The 15,444-nt window shown below is 37.2% G+C and overlaps 1 protein-coding gene and 1 pseudogene across 5 annotated transcripts in view; one reads left to right on the plus strand and one right to left on the minus strand.

Moving 5' to 3' along the window:
* Vps13a (vacuolar protein sorting 13 homolog A) overlaps nucleotides 1–9,318 on the minus strand; it is a 259,327-nt gene extending 250,009 nt beyond the window's left edge. For all 5 annotated transcript variants that reach the window (XM_077797003.1, XM_077797002.1, XM_077797006.1 and 2 more), the window contains exon 1: nucleotides 9,053–9,318. In XM_077797003.1, coding sequence (XP_077653129.1) covers nucleotides 9,053–9,152 — 100 coding nt within the window. In that variant the 5' untranslated portion in view covers nucleotides 9,153–9,318. The remainder of the gene's footprint in view (nucleotides 1–9,052) is intronic.
* Nucleotides 9,319–11,421: 2,103 nt separating this feature from the next.
* On the plus strand, nucleotides 11,422–11,599 carry LOC113186541 (U6 snRNA-associated Sm-like protein LSm5 pseudogene; annotated as a pseudogene).
* Nucleotides 11,600–15,444: the final 3,845 nt, after the last annotated feature.

Genomic DNA, 15,444 nt, shown 5'->3' on the forward strand with positions numbered 1-15,444 from the left:
CAAATCTCATTAAAGGTTTTTACAGTTTTATCTCCAGACCCACTCCTTTCCTAGAAGTTTGTTGGTGGGGCTAAAAGTTCCAATTCTTTAATCTTTTAACCATTTGGTCTTTCTGATGACCTGACCTCATCCTGAGAATCTCCTAAGTTGCTTCATTAGAATAACTCAGATGTTATTAACATTGCTCATAATTAACAAAAGACACTCCTATCAAAAGGAATTCCAAGAATTTTAAAAGATCTGTAATAGGAACTGGGGACAAAGATAAAATACAATTTCAGGTTTTACACAGATATAAACCCATTAATCCAACTACACTAAAATGTGAATAGTCTGAACACATTAAACAGAAATTGAGAGAATAAATAAACAAAACCCAAATATGTCATGTACAATAAATTTACTTTAAATATAAAGATACAGATTAAAAATAAAGAGATAGCAAAAGATATTCTAACACAAATCAAAAAAGGCCAGCGCAGCTATACTAATAACAGGAATATTACATGATAGCCAAGGGGACAAATCTCCAAGAAGACAAAACATTCTTTAAAGTACATGAACCTAACAACAGAGTCAAAATACATAACACAAAACTGACAGAATTACAAGCAGAGATAGATAAACCCACTATTATAGTTAAAGACTTCAATAGCTAGTATCAGTCAAGGATGGATTCGGCATACAGAAAATCAGTTTAAGGACACAGTTGAACTAGATAGTACTATCAACTGGAACTGACATTTATAGAACATTTTGTTCAAAAACAGAATACACATTCTTCTAATGAAAGGGTAAAGTTTCTAAGCTGGAAAGCTTGAATGTAAAAGATTAGGTATTATTAAGTTCCTCTGTTACACCCAGATTCCTGAGATAGTTAAAACAACGCCCTACTGGCCATTTAGCCTAGGGCCCTGTGCAGTTCCTCACAGGGCCCGAATCAATCAGTTTGAATGTGTAACCCGCTTAGGAATGACCAATCACCCCTGCCCAACCTGTTCCCGCCAATGAATGTGCCAATCACGTCTCAGAGTTGTTGTTCAATTTTCCCGCGCCTCATGATGATTTGTTCTGATGTATGCAAAGCCCACCGCCCTCTCCAGAAAGTGTACTTAAGCTCGGCTTGACCCCTGCTCTGGGCTCTGGGCTGCTCTCCCTTCTTGAGTAAGCACGGAGCCCCAGCGCGCTGGAATGGATCCCCAATAAATCCCCTTTTGCCAATTGCATGGAGCCAGTCTCTTGTGTGGTCTCTCCCTCCCATGCTCCGCCGGACCCTTACACTAAAACTCAAATGAAATATTCAAAATGACAGATTATATTCAGATCCTTAAAGTATGTTATAACAAATAAAAAAAGAAGAGATGTTACTTAGAACTTAATGAAATTAAACTAGAAAACAATAAATGGAAGAAAACTGAAAAATCCCAAAATATTTCAAAATCCTAGTTCTGAATAACACCTAATTCAAATAAGTCATAAAATAAATTTTAAAATATTTTGTGTCAAATGAAAATCCAACTTATCAAAAATTGTGGGGTTCAACAAAAGAAGAGCTCAGAAGGAAATTTATCACAATTATATATATTTTCAAAAATAATCTAAGCTTTCACCTTAGCAATCTATAATAGAATAAAATCCAATGTAAGCAAAACAAAAATTAAAAGTAGAAATCAATGAAATTACAATAAGGAAAAAAATCAATAAAATCAAAAATAGGTTCCTTGAAAACATCAATAAAATTGATGACATTCCAGCCAAATTAACTAAGGAAGAAAGAAAAAAAAAAATTACTAACATCAGAAATGGAAAAAGAGATCACTACTGATCCCATGGATTTTAAAAGCATAATAAAAGAGTATTATAAACATGCTCACAAATTTTATAACTTAGATGAAATGTAGCAATTCCTTCAGAGATACACTGTACAAAACTCATACAAAGAAAAGTTACTTGAATAGACATGTCTGTTTAAAAAAATGAATAACTGAATAATTCAATAATTCAAAGTCTTTCAAACTGAAAGCACCAGACCAAGATAGTTTCAATGATGTTCTATCAAACATTTAAGGAAAAAATACTAATCCCTTATAATCTCTTCCAGAAAACACAAGTAGAGGGAACACTTCCTAATTCATTCTATGAGGCCAGAATTATCCCAATACCAAAACCAGATAAAGATATTTGGGAAAACTCAAACTAATAGTGACAGAAAGCAGATCAGTGGCTGATCAGTGGACAAGAAACATGAGAAAGGAAAGGGGGCTTAAAAGAAAGGATGACAAAGTGACACAACTTTGGGGCATAACTCATATGTTCATTATCTTAATTGTGATGATATATTCCAATTGCATACACATGCCAACACTTACCTCAAATACCTGTTTAACATATATGTAGCAGGATCTAGATAGTGGATAGGTATGTAAATGGACATAGGCTAAGAAAATCTGATAACATGGATTCATACTTGAATACTTTTCATAAAAGTTCTATTAAAGAACTTAGAACATGGTAAAAATAAATAAGTAAATAAAAATTTTAAAACGATTATTTAAGGGCTGGGGACGTAGCTCAGTGGTAAAGTGCTTGCCTCACATGCACAAGGTCCTGAGTTTGGTCCCCAAAACTGGAAAAATAAAAATAGTAACAATAATAATACTTAAAGAATTAGAATTGGTAATTACCCCTGGACTGCAAGAACCATTTGTCTGGTTCTCTAGTATATTCCTATTTCAGAATAATGACCTCTTAAAATCAGGAAAAAGGTCCTGACTGAATCTTCATTTTTTCCTATATAGTCCCTAGCAGAATGGAGGTATGCGGTAAATGGCTACTGTACTGTACACAAAGAGAAAACTGGAGATTAACATTTCAAAAACAGGATATGCACACCAGTTAAAGAGCAATAACTATGTTACATAAAGATGTCAGGCATAACAACAAAAAAAATTATAGTTGTCCAAGTAGTGTAAATTTGGAGAAAAAAAAAGAAGAGAAGAAAGACTAAATTAAGAAAAGGCTATGAAATTCAGGTTTTTCTGTGCTGAAAGTAATAATTATTACACAAGACACTTTAACTGCCTTTTTGAATTTCTAACACTTTTGCCTTAAATGTTCCCTTAAAAAGCAACCCAAAGAAAGACCTAAACTAATAAAATTAGAGATTAAAAAGGACATCTTCACACATTTCTGAAATCCAGAGCATCATTAGGGGCTACTTTGAAAACTTGTATTCCAAAAATTTAAAAATATGGACAAATTTCTGGATACATACAACTTATCAAAATTGAATCAAGAAAATAAAACCTAAACCAACCAATAAAAAGCAATGAAATTAAAGCAGTAATGAAGTCTCCCAACAAAGAAATGAAGTCTCCCAACTTAAAACCAGATGGATTCTCACCTGAATTCTAACACATTTAAAGAACTAATGTCAGTGTTCCTCAAAGTATTCCATGAAAGAGAAAAGGAGGGAATACTCCCCAAATCATCCTATGAAGCCAGTATCACCCTGATACCAAAATCAGGAAAGGACACAACAAGGAAAGAAAACTACACACCAGTATCCCTGATGAACACAGATGCAAAAATCCTTAATAAAATGTTAGCAAGTTATATTCAACATATTAAGAAGACTATACTTCAATTTTGCTTTAATTCCAGGATTGACAGGATGATTTAACATAAACAAATCAATAAATATAACTTACCACATAAGTAGAATTAAGAACAAAAATCATGTTGTCATCTCAGTAGATACAAGAAAAGCCTTTAACAAAATCCAGCATCCATTCATGCTAAAAATACCAAAGAAATTAAGGACAGAAGGAACCTACCTCAACGTCATAAAGGCTATATGTGACAAACCCAAAGCCAACATCACATTGAATAGAGAAAAACTGAAAGTATTTCCTCTAAAATCAGGAACAAGACAGGATGTCCTTGACATGTTCCTATACTTAGAAGATCCACCAGGGGGGAGAAAAAAAAAAAAAAAAAAACCTCTATCAGGAGACTTCTAGAGCTGATAAACACATTCAGCAAAGTAGCAGGATACAAAACCAATATACAAAAACCAACAGCTTTTCCATATACCAATGGTGAATCCACTGAAAAAGAAATCAATAAAACAATTCCATTCACAATTGTCTTATTATTTTTTAATAATAATAATAAGATACCCAGGAATAAATCTAACCTGTGAAGAAAAAGACCTAGAACACTGAAGAAAAAATGAAGAAGACCTTGGAAAATAAAAAGACCTCCAATGTTCTTGGATAAGCAGAATTAATATTATTAAATGGTCATATTATGAAAAGTGGTACACAGATCAATGCAATCTCAATCAAAATACCAATGACATCCTTCATGGAACTAGAATAAAACTTCTAAAATTCATATAGAAGAATAAAAGGCTCAGAATAGTCAAGGCTATTTTGAGCAATAAAAGCAAAGCTGGAGGTATCACTATCCCTGACTTCAAATTATACTATAGACCTATAGTAATAAAAACAGCAAGGAATTGGCATGAAAACAGACATGAAGAACAACAGAAGAGAAGACAAAAAATTCCACAGACACCTGATCTTTGACAAAGGTGCCAAAAACATATTTGGGGAAAAGACAGCCTTTTAACAAATGGTGCTGGGAAAAATGTTTACCCATATATAAAAAAAAGAAACAAAATCCCTATCTCTCACCCTGCACAAGTCAACTTAAAATGGATCAAAGACCTAGGATTTAGACCAGAAATTCTATAAATGCTAGAAGAAAACACAGAGTCAACACTCTTTATATACAGGTGCAGGCATTGCCTTCCTCAATAAGACTCTTAAAGTTCAGTAAATAAAACCAAGAATTAACAAATGAATGGCATCAAATTAAAACAAACAAACAACAAAAAACTGCACAGCAAAGGAAACTATTAAGATCATGGAGAGCCTACAGAATAGGAGAAAACTCCTTGCCAGTTATTCTTCTGACAGAATATCTAAAATATATAAAGAACTCAAAAACTTAACACCAAAAAAACAAATAATCTAATCAATAAATGGGCAAATTAACACATTTCATCTCATTCCAGTTAGAATGGCAATCATCAACAACACAAGTAATAAAAAATGCTGAAGTGGATACGGTGAAAAAGGTATATTTAAACACTGTTAAACACTTAGTTGCAAATTAATAAAACAACTGAAAATCAATAGGAGGTTCCTCAAAAGATGAAGAATAGAACCACCGTATGACCCAGCTATTGTACTTCTTGGTATGCACCCTATAGTGATACATGCATAACATTGCACAAGAACCATTTATGGAACCAGCCTAGGTGTTCATCAGAAGATAATGGATAAAGAAAATGTGGCACACATACACAATGGAGTTTCACTCAGGCATAAAGAAGAATAAAATTGTCATTTGCAGGAAATGAACAAAACTGAACGATATCAAAGTGACAGTAGCCACTAGACTCAGAAAGTCAAGAGTCATATGTATTCCCTCATATGTGGAAGACAGAAAAAGGAAGAGGATCTCATGAAAATAGAAGGGAGAGCAGTAGAATAAAGGCTGGGGATTAGGGAAAGGGATAGGAGAAAAGAAAAATATAAAGGAAAGAAACAGACCAAATTATGCTATGTGCAGATTAAATATATCCCAAAGAAGCCATTTATGTATAAATCCCCCAAAAAAATATTTTTAAAAAGAAGAGGGCACTGCTTAAATGTTATAACTGCAAATACAAAGGAGTGCAATAATATAGGCAAAATATTCATATAAAAAATACCAGTGCTTTTGAGGATGTAGTGAAATTAAATCCTGATATTATATTGATGAGATTGCAAATAATACAGAAACTTCAAAAAGCAATTTCATATAGTATTAATACTTTGCTATTGTTGTTATTATGATGAAATATCTCAGGCTGGGCACTCACTAAAAAAGGAGGAGGGAGGGAGGAAGGGGGGGAGGAGGAGGAGGAGGAGGAGGAGGAGGAGGAGGAGGAGGAGAGTAGTAGTAGTAGTAGTAGTAGTAGTAGTAGTAGTAGTAGTATAATTAGCCCACAATCTTAGAGGCTGAAATTCAAAAAAGCACAGTGCTATGGTGAGGGTCCCCCTGGCTACATCATTTTGTGGTGGATGGACTCACAATGGCAGGAACACATGCAAGAAAGAGATCACACAGGGGGACAGGAGGCAAAAGTGAGGAACAAGTATCGACTTCCCACTAGGCCCTAGCTCTAAAAGATCCCAGAACCTCTTAACATCACCACACTGGGGACCAAGCTTCCAACACCTTTGGGGGATACATTCATACTATATCCAAATCATAGTGTGGGGTTTTTTTTATTTGTTCTTTTTAGATATATATGACAGTAGAGTATATTTTAACATACTATACATACATGGGATATAACTTATTCTAATTTGAATCCCATTCTTGAGGTTGTACATGATATGGAGTTTCACATTCATATGTGAACATAGGCAAGTTATGTTCAATTCATTCTACTGTCTTTCCTATTCTCATCCTCCTTTGTCTAATCCAATGAACTTCTATTCTTCTTTCTCCCTCTATTATGTGTTAGCATCCCATATTGGAGAGAACAATTGGCCTTTGGTTTTTTTGGGGACTGGCAAATGCCACCATTTCATTCTTCTTTATGCCTGAAATATGTAGTTTCTCATAAAGTTACCTTATGACCACACAATCCTACTCTCTTAGGTATTTACTCAAGAGAAACAACAATTTATGTTTACACAAAAATCTGTAAATGAATGTTACTGAAGTTTTACTCGTAACTGCCAAAATAGGAATATACTTCAACTGTCAAAAATATAAGCATTTATAGTTCATTTAGAGAATAAACAACATTCACAAGTACAGGAATGAAATACTTATGTATACAACACATGGATGACTCTCAAATGCATTTTGTGTAAAAAAGTGAAATCAAGAAGTCAGACTCAAAAGACTACAAATCCTGTAATTCCATTAATATGACAATCTGAAAAAGGCAAAATGATAGAGATAGAAATAGATCAGCAATTGCTAGGAGGTTGGGAGTGGTCAACTACAAAGGAGCAGCAGAATGAATTTGGGGGGGGGGGGGGGCTTGATGGAACTTTTCTAGATGATTATTGTGATGTATCTGCTTCTTACCATTCATCAAGAGAGACTTGTACACAAGTGTTTTAAATAAATAAATTTATTGATAAATCACACTACACAAAACTTCTCATCAACTGCAGAAACACTGTTTCCCTACAGATAAAAGTACACCTTAATGCCAGGTGCAGTGCTGTGATCCCAGAGGCTTGGGAGGCTGAGGAAGGAGAATCCAGAGTTCAAAGCCAGCCTCAGCAAAAGCGAAGTGCTAAGCAACTCAGTGCTAAACAACCCTGTCTCTAAATAAAATACAACAACAACAAAAATAGGGCTGGGGATGTGGCTCAGTGGTTGAGTGACCCTGAGTTCAATTCCTGTACCCCTGCAAAAAAGTACACCTTAAGTGTTTTCTAAGGCTTCTTTCTGAGGCACAACGAGGAGTCAGGTTTTATTACTTTCGCTTTGCAACTGAGAAGCAGCACAAATCAAACAATCTACAAGTTTCTGGTACTCATCAGAGAGGCTGTGCTTACATTTAAGTCCTTGATTTTTGTAGTCCACTCCATCACGGTATTAGATGACATCAGTAGTTACAGAGGTTTTTAAAAAGTCAAACTAAATTACTTGTTTATATTATTCCATAAACAAGAAGACTCAAACAAGTATTTTAGAAGGCTGGAAGTGCACGTATGTCTGAAAACAAAGTACTTTTAAAACAATATACTATTCACACAAATAATTAGCCTTAACTTTGGCCTCAGAAATTCAATTCAAAAAGGAATCTAATTTCTAATACATTTTTAAAATAAGAAAGGGTATAACACAGAACAGATGGAAGAACTAAAAATGAGGCTCTAGATAAGGTACAGCACCACAGTAGAGACACACAAAATAAAGCTTCAGTCCTTCACCATACAGTGCAGATGCAGGCATGTCCTTTCCTAACTTCTGTAGGTCTGACATGATGCCCAGACCATTTAGGTTTTGTTGTTTGTGTTTTTTAAGTCAGTAATTCACTGCCAATGCCACATTCTTCTTGGTCAAGCTATCACTGAACACACAAGAACGACCTAAAGAGTTATTCTGACTTAGCACTTTCATCTCTTTTTGCATTACTGGGAACTGAATCCAGTGGTTCATACATGACAGGCGAGCACCCTACCATTGAGCCACACCCGTCTGTAACCCCAGCTGCTGGGGAAGTTGAGGCAGGAGTATCCCAAGTTCAGCCTCAGCAACTTATCAAGGCCCTAAGCAACTTAGCGAGACACTATTTCAAAAGAAAAAAAAAAAAACAATAAAATGGGCTAGGGATATAGCTCAGTGGTTAAGCGCCCCTGGGTTTAATACTCGGTACAAAAAAAACAAATTTTTGTTGTTGTTCTATTCAGGACTTTCCTGTTAGTTACCAGCCCGGAGCCCAGGCTGGTAGAAGGAAAACCCAGGCGTTGAGCCAAACAAGCGAGGCTGGGAGAGGAAGTAGGAGGGCGTATTCGGTCACAGCGCCTTGCCTTCACGTGCGAAGCAGCGTGCAACCTTCCCGTGGGCTCTCTAGAGCCTTCGTCATAACCCAAGGGGAAAATGACAGTGATGAGACCCAACTCAGAAGCATGTCGTGGCTTTCCCTGGCCAAACGCGCTGGGCAAGGGCACAAAAAATGGGCGCCTCCCCCGGAACCTGAACCCATGGAGCCCACTACCAGTGCCCTCAGCTCCAAAAACTGGCAGTCTTTCACCCTGCACTCATGACCCTCCCCCAAAAGTAACTCACGAGCTGAGGCCCGGGAACCGCCGCCCTCTTTACGTAACTTGAACGGCTAGGCGGACGGCGACAGGTGGCAGCGCAGGGATAGCCAAAAGCCCGAGGCCCCAAGAAGGCACCACCTGGCGCAGGCAGCGAGGGCCCGGGAGGCAAGCGAGACGGATGTCGGCGGCGGCCTCGTTACCTTTCCAGATGCCCAAAGAGAGCTGGGACGTGTCCAGGTTCACCACATAGTCCCCCAAGAACCGGTTCAACACGTCCACGACCACCGACTCGAATACCATCTTCCTCGGCTGCGCAAGGCACAGCGGCCGCCCTCTTCTCCCAGTGCCCCGCCCTCGAGACCGCCCAGTTCACCGGCTCCGGGACCGCTCCGTATGCAGCGCCTCTGCCGCCAGCCTGATGCTCAGCCCCAGCGCGAGCCCGGCAAGGGCGAAGGCGGCCGCTCTCACCGCGCTTGCGCAGCTCGGGCTTGTGGGTGGGGGCGGGGCGTGGTGTCGATCTGAGCGCGCCTCTCCAAGAGGAAGGGCGGCTGCGCGGCCGCCAGTCCGGCGCGTGCCCCATTGGGGCCAAACCGGGCTGGTCTTCCGTGGGCCCCGCCTCCTCCGCATTGCCTAGCAACAGAACAAATGCTTGGTCTGCAAGACTTTTCCTACCCCTTCCGGACCTGCAGTCCCGGGAGCGGACCTGCCACTCCGGCTGGACCCAGCACCGCGCTTCTCACCGCCAGGCAGGAACGCCCCTTCCCAGTCTGAGGAAATGATAGACTCCCCACCCGCCGCCATTTGAGCTGGAAGGAGCTGCCCCTAAGTAAAGCGTGGGCTAATTCCAGCCCCTTCTCTGTTAGGCCAAAGGTTTCCCAAGGAGGTAGGTCAGGGAGCAACACCCCCACTCATTACAGGTTGGGAGGGTTCGGCCAGCTGGGAATTTGGACTGTTGTACTATCCCTTCCTGTCCTCCATGCCCCGGCGAGAACGCGCCATCAGCCCTCGAGATATCTTAAGCTCCCTAGCTGCAAATGGGGGCTGGGTGTAGTGATGGAAAGTTAACTCGGGAATGGAATTCCACGCCCCCTTTCCTATAACTGCAATTAGAACAATTGGCACTTTTTCCCCCCCTGTTGTTTTTGGGAGCCGCCTTTCATTCCAAAGAATGACAGGTTTTTCACAGATACAAAAAATCAGCCAGTCCAGAAACTGCGGAGTCCCTCAAAGGAATACTGAGTGCTTCCTGGATACTCGCTGCATCCCCTCCACACACCCGCAGCCACACACACACACACACACATATCCTTCGAGCTTTGGGAAGTGACAGACTGTCGCGGAGGACTCAGACCCAGGAAACAAATTCAGGGTTGGCAGATAGAAGAAGATGCAAAATGCAGTTAGTATAGTAGATGTGTTTTATTTAGCGATGACCACAGTCTACAGCTTCAGCTTCAGCCCCCATTTTTACCCCCATTAGCCCAGTTCACCCTAAGTCTTTCCCATAGGCCCTTTTTATATATGCAAATCAAAGAAGGCACACTGCCAACAGGTTACATTGGGGTGGAGGGGAGCAGGACTCATGCTCATAAGTTAATGTTTATGACCTTGAGTATAAAAGCTGAATCAGAGTGTTTCTGGCCTTGACTTACCATAACATAGTTGGTTTCTAGCCCTAGCTGCACATTAGAAACATAACAGCTTGCTGGAAGTCTCAGCTAGGTAACTTAACTACAGCCATTTTGGGGCCTAGCCCAACACTGACCTAAATTAAGTAAAAATTAGAGCTCTTTCAACCCCATTCCTGAGGTTTATAATAGCCCCAAAGGCCTGAGATCACAGGAGCACTAGATGTGAGATTTGGAGATGAGTGATCACCTTCTTACCTATTTCAGATATGAGTGTACCTTGAACTTCTCTGCATGTCAAACAACAATGACTTCTGTTACTTTCTGTATCATATTACTATTTTTTTTTTTTTTTGTAGTGCTGGGCATTGAACCCAGAGCTGTGTGCATGTGAGACAAGTACCCTATCAACTAAGCTATATCCCAGCCCCATATTACTAAATTTTGAGCATAGTCACCAGGGTTTCAAAACTAAAGGTTCAAGTTTTATCTTTGCAAGTAGAATGGCTGGCAAACAAACAAAAAAAATAGTGTAAAATTTTATTTTACATGAATTGATTAATTATTTTTATACAATCTTATATTTGAAGGGCCTTTATAAGGTCTTTTTAAAGGTCTTAAAGATAATGAAGTGGAGATGTTAAGGATTTCTCCAAAGTCACACAGAACTGGAACCTGGCCTTTCTAACTGACCTCACTCAGTGGTGGAGGTCAGAAACACTGCATTGCTTCTCTTGCATTTGGCTTACATTAGAAATCTACTACAGGATGCTGGCCACTTCTGGCTTAGCCACTATAGGATGCTGGCCACTTCTGGCTAACCCTGCCTACTGCCACTAGAGCTTACAGACAAGTATACAAAGCAAGTGTATAGCACAAGTATAATGCACCTGCTGCCACTAGAGTTTGTGGACAAGTGTATAGGATCAAGAATTCATATTATGATGAATGATAAGGAAATTGTTGGAACTCTTATAGGATTAACTGTCAATATGGTGCTGTAAGATGTCACTGAGTTTGACATCAGAAGGTAAAAAGATTACTAAATCAGATAAGATTTTGCTTAATGGAAAGAATATAACAATGTTGGTTCCTGAAGGAGAGGGACCTGAAGGATGAATTTGATTTTCCTTGACTTATACTAGATTCCATTTTGTTTTATGATAGATTTTTAAAAATCTTGAGTATTTTTTAAATCTTTTAATGTTTAGGTTCTCTAAGGATAATTTTTCCCATTAAAGGGAAATACTTTCAAGTTATATTGTATGACCAAATTTCTAAATTAGTCATAATTATCTTGGAAAAAGAAGAAATTAATTCATTCCTTTTTTTTGTAGTTGTAGGTGGACAGAATGCCTTTATTTTATTTGTTTATTTTTATGTAGTGCTGAGGATCGAACCCAGTACCTCACACGTGCAAGGCAAGTGCTCTGCCACTGAGCTATAGCCCCAGCCCTATGAATTTGGTTTTTTGAAGACTAAAAGGTAAAGACTTTTTGGTTGGAAAAAAAAAAAAACCCTACTTCAGAATATCTGTATGGAGAAACTAATAGAGGTGAAGATACTTAGCAAAGGATAAAGCCCTAATGAGGTATTTTGCTACTTTACTATTAGTAAGAAGCTAGATGAACAGTGGTCACAAAATTCCATTGTTATATCAACCATCATAAATTTAAAGTTGCAAGAACTTCCAGAATTTACTCCAAAAATGCATTTTTAAGTATCTCGACAACTTAATATTGGTTTTCTACAATCCAAGAAAAGGGAAAGGGTGCTGCTGAAAAATTAGAAGTATGAGCATTTAATTGCTGAATGGCAATGAAAAAAAATCTACTGAAGAAAGTTTAGAAATAAATAAAATTCATATTGTAACTGAATCCTATTCTAATATTAGGTAGTAAATCATGAACAACACATTTCCCTGTTACTCAAACGTATTATTTACATTCAGTCATGGTGTTGCCTAATCCATCCAAGGAAGTTTGCAGGTAAAACTACATTTATGCTATAATGAAAAACACAGGTACAATAATTAAAACAAATTTCTATTGGACCTTGAAAAATAAGCCTAAGAACTACTAAGAAAAAAGTTCAAGTTTTAAATTTGGGAATATGTCTATGTAAATTGTTCTTCTTCCATATTATAATTAAAATGTTATATTTTGTTGTATCGCCACATTGTATGATCAGATGGGGAAAGCCTGGGGGGAGCACTCAAAGCACCCCAAACTACAGTATCATCTAACTTCAATAAATTTCTAACTTTTGTAGGTAGGACTTGCTGTTTTATGTTTAGTTTCTATCTATGAAATTGTATGCTGGTAGTGATCTTGAACCTTTTTTCTGCAACTTTTAATTCTTCTATCCACTAGTAAACATCTTTGGGGTTCTGCTTGTCTTTATCATTAGTTTTATAGTAGCAGGCTAGATGGATTACAAAGCCATTGAAGAAGACCATGATCCTAAAAAGTATGCTGGAGAAAGATGACCATTAACTGACTTAGCCATACCAAGCCTTGGACTCTGTCTCAGTTAATGGCTTAAAAATTATAAATAATAAAAGTTGGACTGGGGTTGTAGCTCAGTGGTAGATCACTTGCCTTGCATGTGTGAAGCACTGGGTTCGAATATCAGCACCACATAAAAATAAAGATATTGTATCCATCTATGACTAAGAAAAAAATTTTAAAATAAATAAATAAAAGTTACTTGGATATATGTGCTTCAGTCTTTAAATGGAGAAATGTATCAGAAGCATAGATGAGAGACAAGAAATGTACTCAAGTAGTATAGGTGGAAATGTAAATTGACACAATCTAAAAGGCAATTTTTAAACATTTACAAACACACACAGAGATGACTTTTGACTCCGCAATCCCACTTCTAGATATTTGATCTAAAAAATTGTAAAAATCCCAAAAATTATCCTTCTAGAAATATTCACTAACGCTTTACTTATAACAAAAAACCCATAAACAATTCAAATATCCATTAATAAGTAAACATAAGTAAAGACATTGTGTTACTATGCAGGCATTAAGATGATAGGGAAAATGTAAACTAATATGGAAGGATGCCAGTATTATAAGAAACAAGATGCAGAATAGTATCACACCAACTGTATAAATTGTGGATGTGTTTTTAAGCATGCAAAGTATATATATATATATATATATATATATATATATATATATATATATATACACACACACACACACACAAAATACAGAAATCTAGAAGTACACTCACCAAATATTAACAGTAGTTATTTCCAGATGACAAGTTTTTTGTGAATGAACATTTTTCTCTATTCTTAAAGTGTTTTTTTTTTTAACAGTGAGCATGTATTAATTTGTTCTAACCTGTGAAGAGGAATGTGTTTGAAATTTTATTATATTGTATGTTATTTTATAACTGGGAAAAGTATAAATGCATAAGGACAAATTGTTCTCCCTAGATTTATAGCCAAGATATGAAGAGGGATATGAACCTTTAAAAGTCTGCCAAAAGACACAAGCAGACATTTCCCAAAGAGAGTGTACAGATGGCAAATAAGTACACGAAAATATGTTCAATGTTATTAGCCATTGGGGAAACAAAAATTAAAACCACAGTGAGATATCAGAATATCTTATTCTATTTAACCTGTCAGAATAGTTTAACAACAAATGCTGGTGAGGATAAGGAAAATTTGGATTAATCGTATATTAGAAATGTGAAATGATACACCACTCTGGAAAAAAGGCAGTTTATACAAAAACTAAACATATGCCTACCATATAAACCAGCAGTTGTACTCCTAGACATTTACCCCAAATAAATGAAAATATATGTTCACACAAAAACCTATACACGAAAGTATATAGCCACTTTGTTCATAAATAGCCAAAGCTGGAAACAGCCCAATTTTTTTCAATGACTAAATGGTTATATTGTGGTTCCTCCATAATATGAAGTAATAGTAATAGAAAGAAATAAACTACCAATACATGCAACAAATTGCATGATCTCAGAGGAATTGTGTTGCATGGAGCTGTATTATCCCATTTATAAAACATTCTTAAAATGGGATTGGGATACAGCTAAGTGGAAGACTGCTTGTTTAGCATGCATAAAGCCCAGGTTTCAAACCCCAGCACTGAAAAAAAAATCTTGAAACGGATAACAGATGACTGTTTGCCAAAGGTTAGGTATGAGTAGGGGGTACGTGTAGCTACAAATGGATAGAAGGTTAGGTGTGAGCAGAAATGGTAGGTGTGGCTATAATTAAGTAGCAGGAAAGTATCTTGTGTTTATGGTACATTTCTGAATCTTGATTGCAATCGTGGTTACATTAAAATACACAGAGAAGTGCTTAAGACTCATGAAATCTGAATAAGCACTACAGATGGTACTGATGTCTCTATTTCCAGGTTTTGATGTTGTATTATAGTTATTTAAGATACTACTATTGGGGAAAAGTGGGTAATGGTACATGCGATTTTCTTGTAATTATTTTTACAACTTCCTATGAATCTATAATTATTTTAAAATAATTCTTTAAAGTTCTGCTAATTTAAGGTCAACTAGGAGTTGCCTCAAAAAAAAAAAAAAAAAACGAAATGAGCTTAAGAGATTCTATGTGATGTTTTAACATTTCTGCATAGGGTCCTTGTTAAATTATTCAAGGAAAGGTATTTGAATGTAGTCCCTTATCAGAATTATTAAAATACCATTACTATTTAAAATACTTGAAAAGGGAACATAAAATAAGGGATTTTAAGCACTTTCTTCTGCCTCTATCTGAAACAATTGGCCTCTTTTCAGTTAGAGAGCCCAAAATGCTCACATCCATCAATATTTGCTGATCTCAGATTTCTGGTTAGATGGTTGATTTTACAGGACTGACTGTTTGTTATTCAGGTTTGTGTCAAAAAAAAAAAATGTCACCTAATCAGAGAGTTCTTCCTTGACCTGTCAGTCTT

The sequence above is a fragment of the Urocitellus parryii genome, chromosome 4, assembly GCF_045843805.1.
Source record: "Urocitellus parryii isolate mUroPar1 chromosome 4, mUroPar1.hap1, whole genome shotgun sequence".
In the NCBI taxonomy this organism is placed as follows: Eukaryota; Metazoa; Chordata; class Mammalia; order Rodentia; family Sciuridae; genus Urocitellus; species Urocitellus parryii.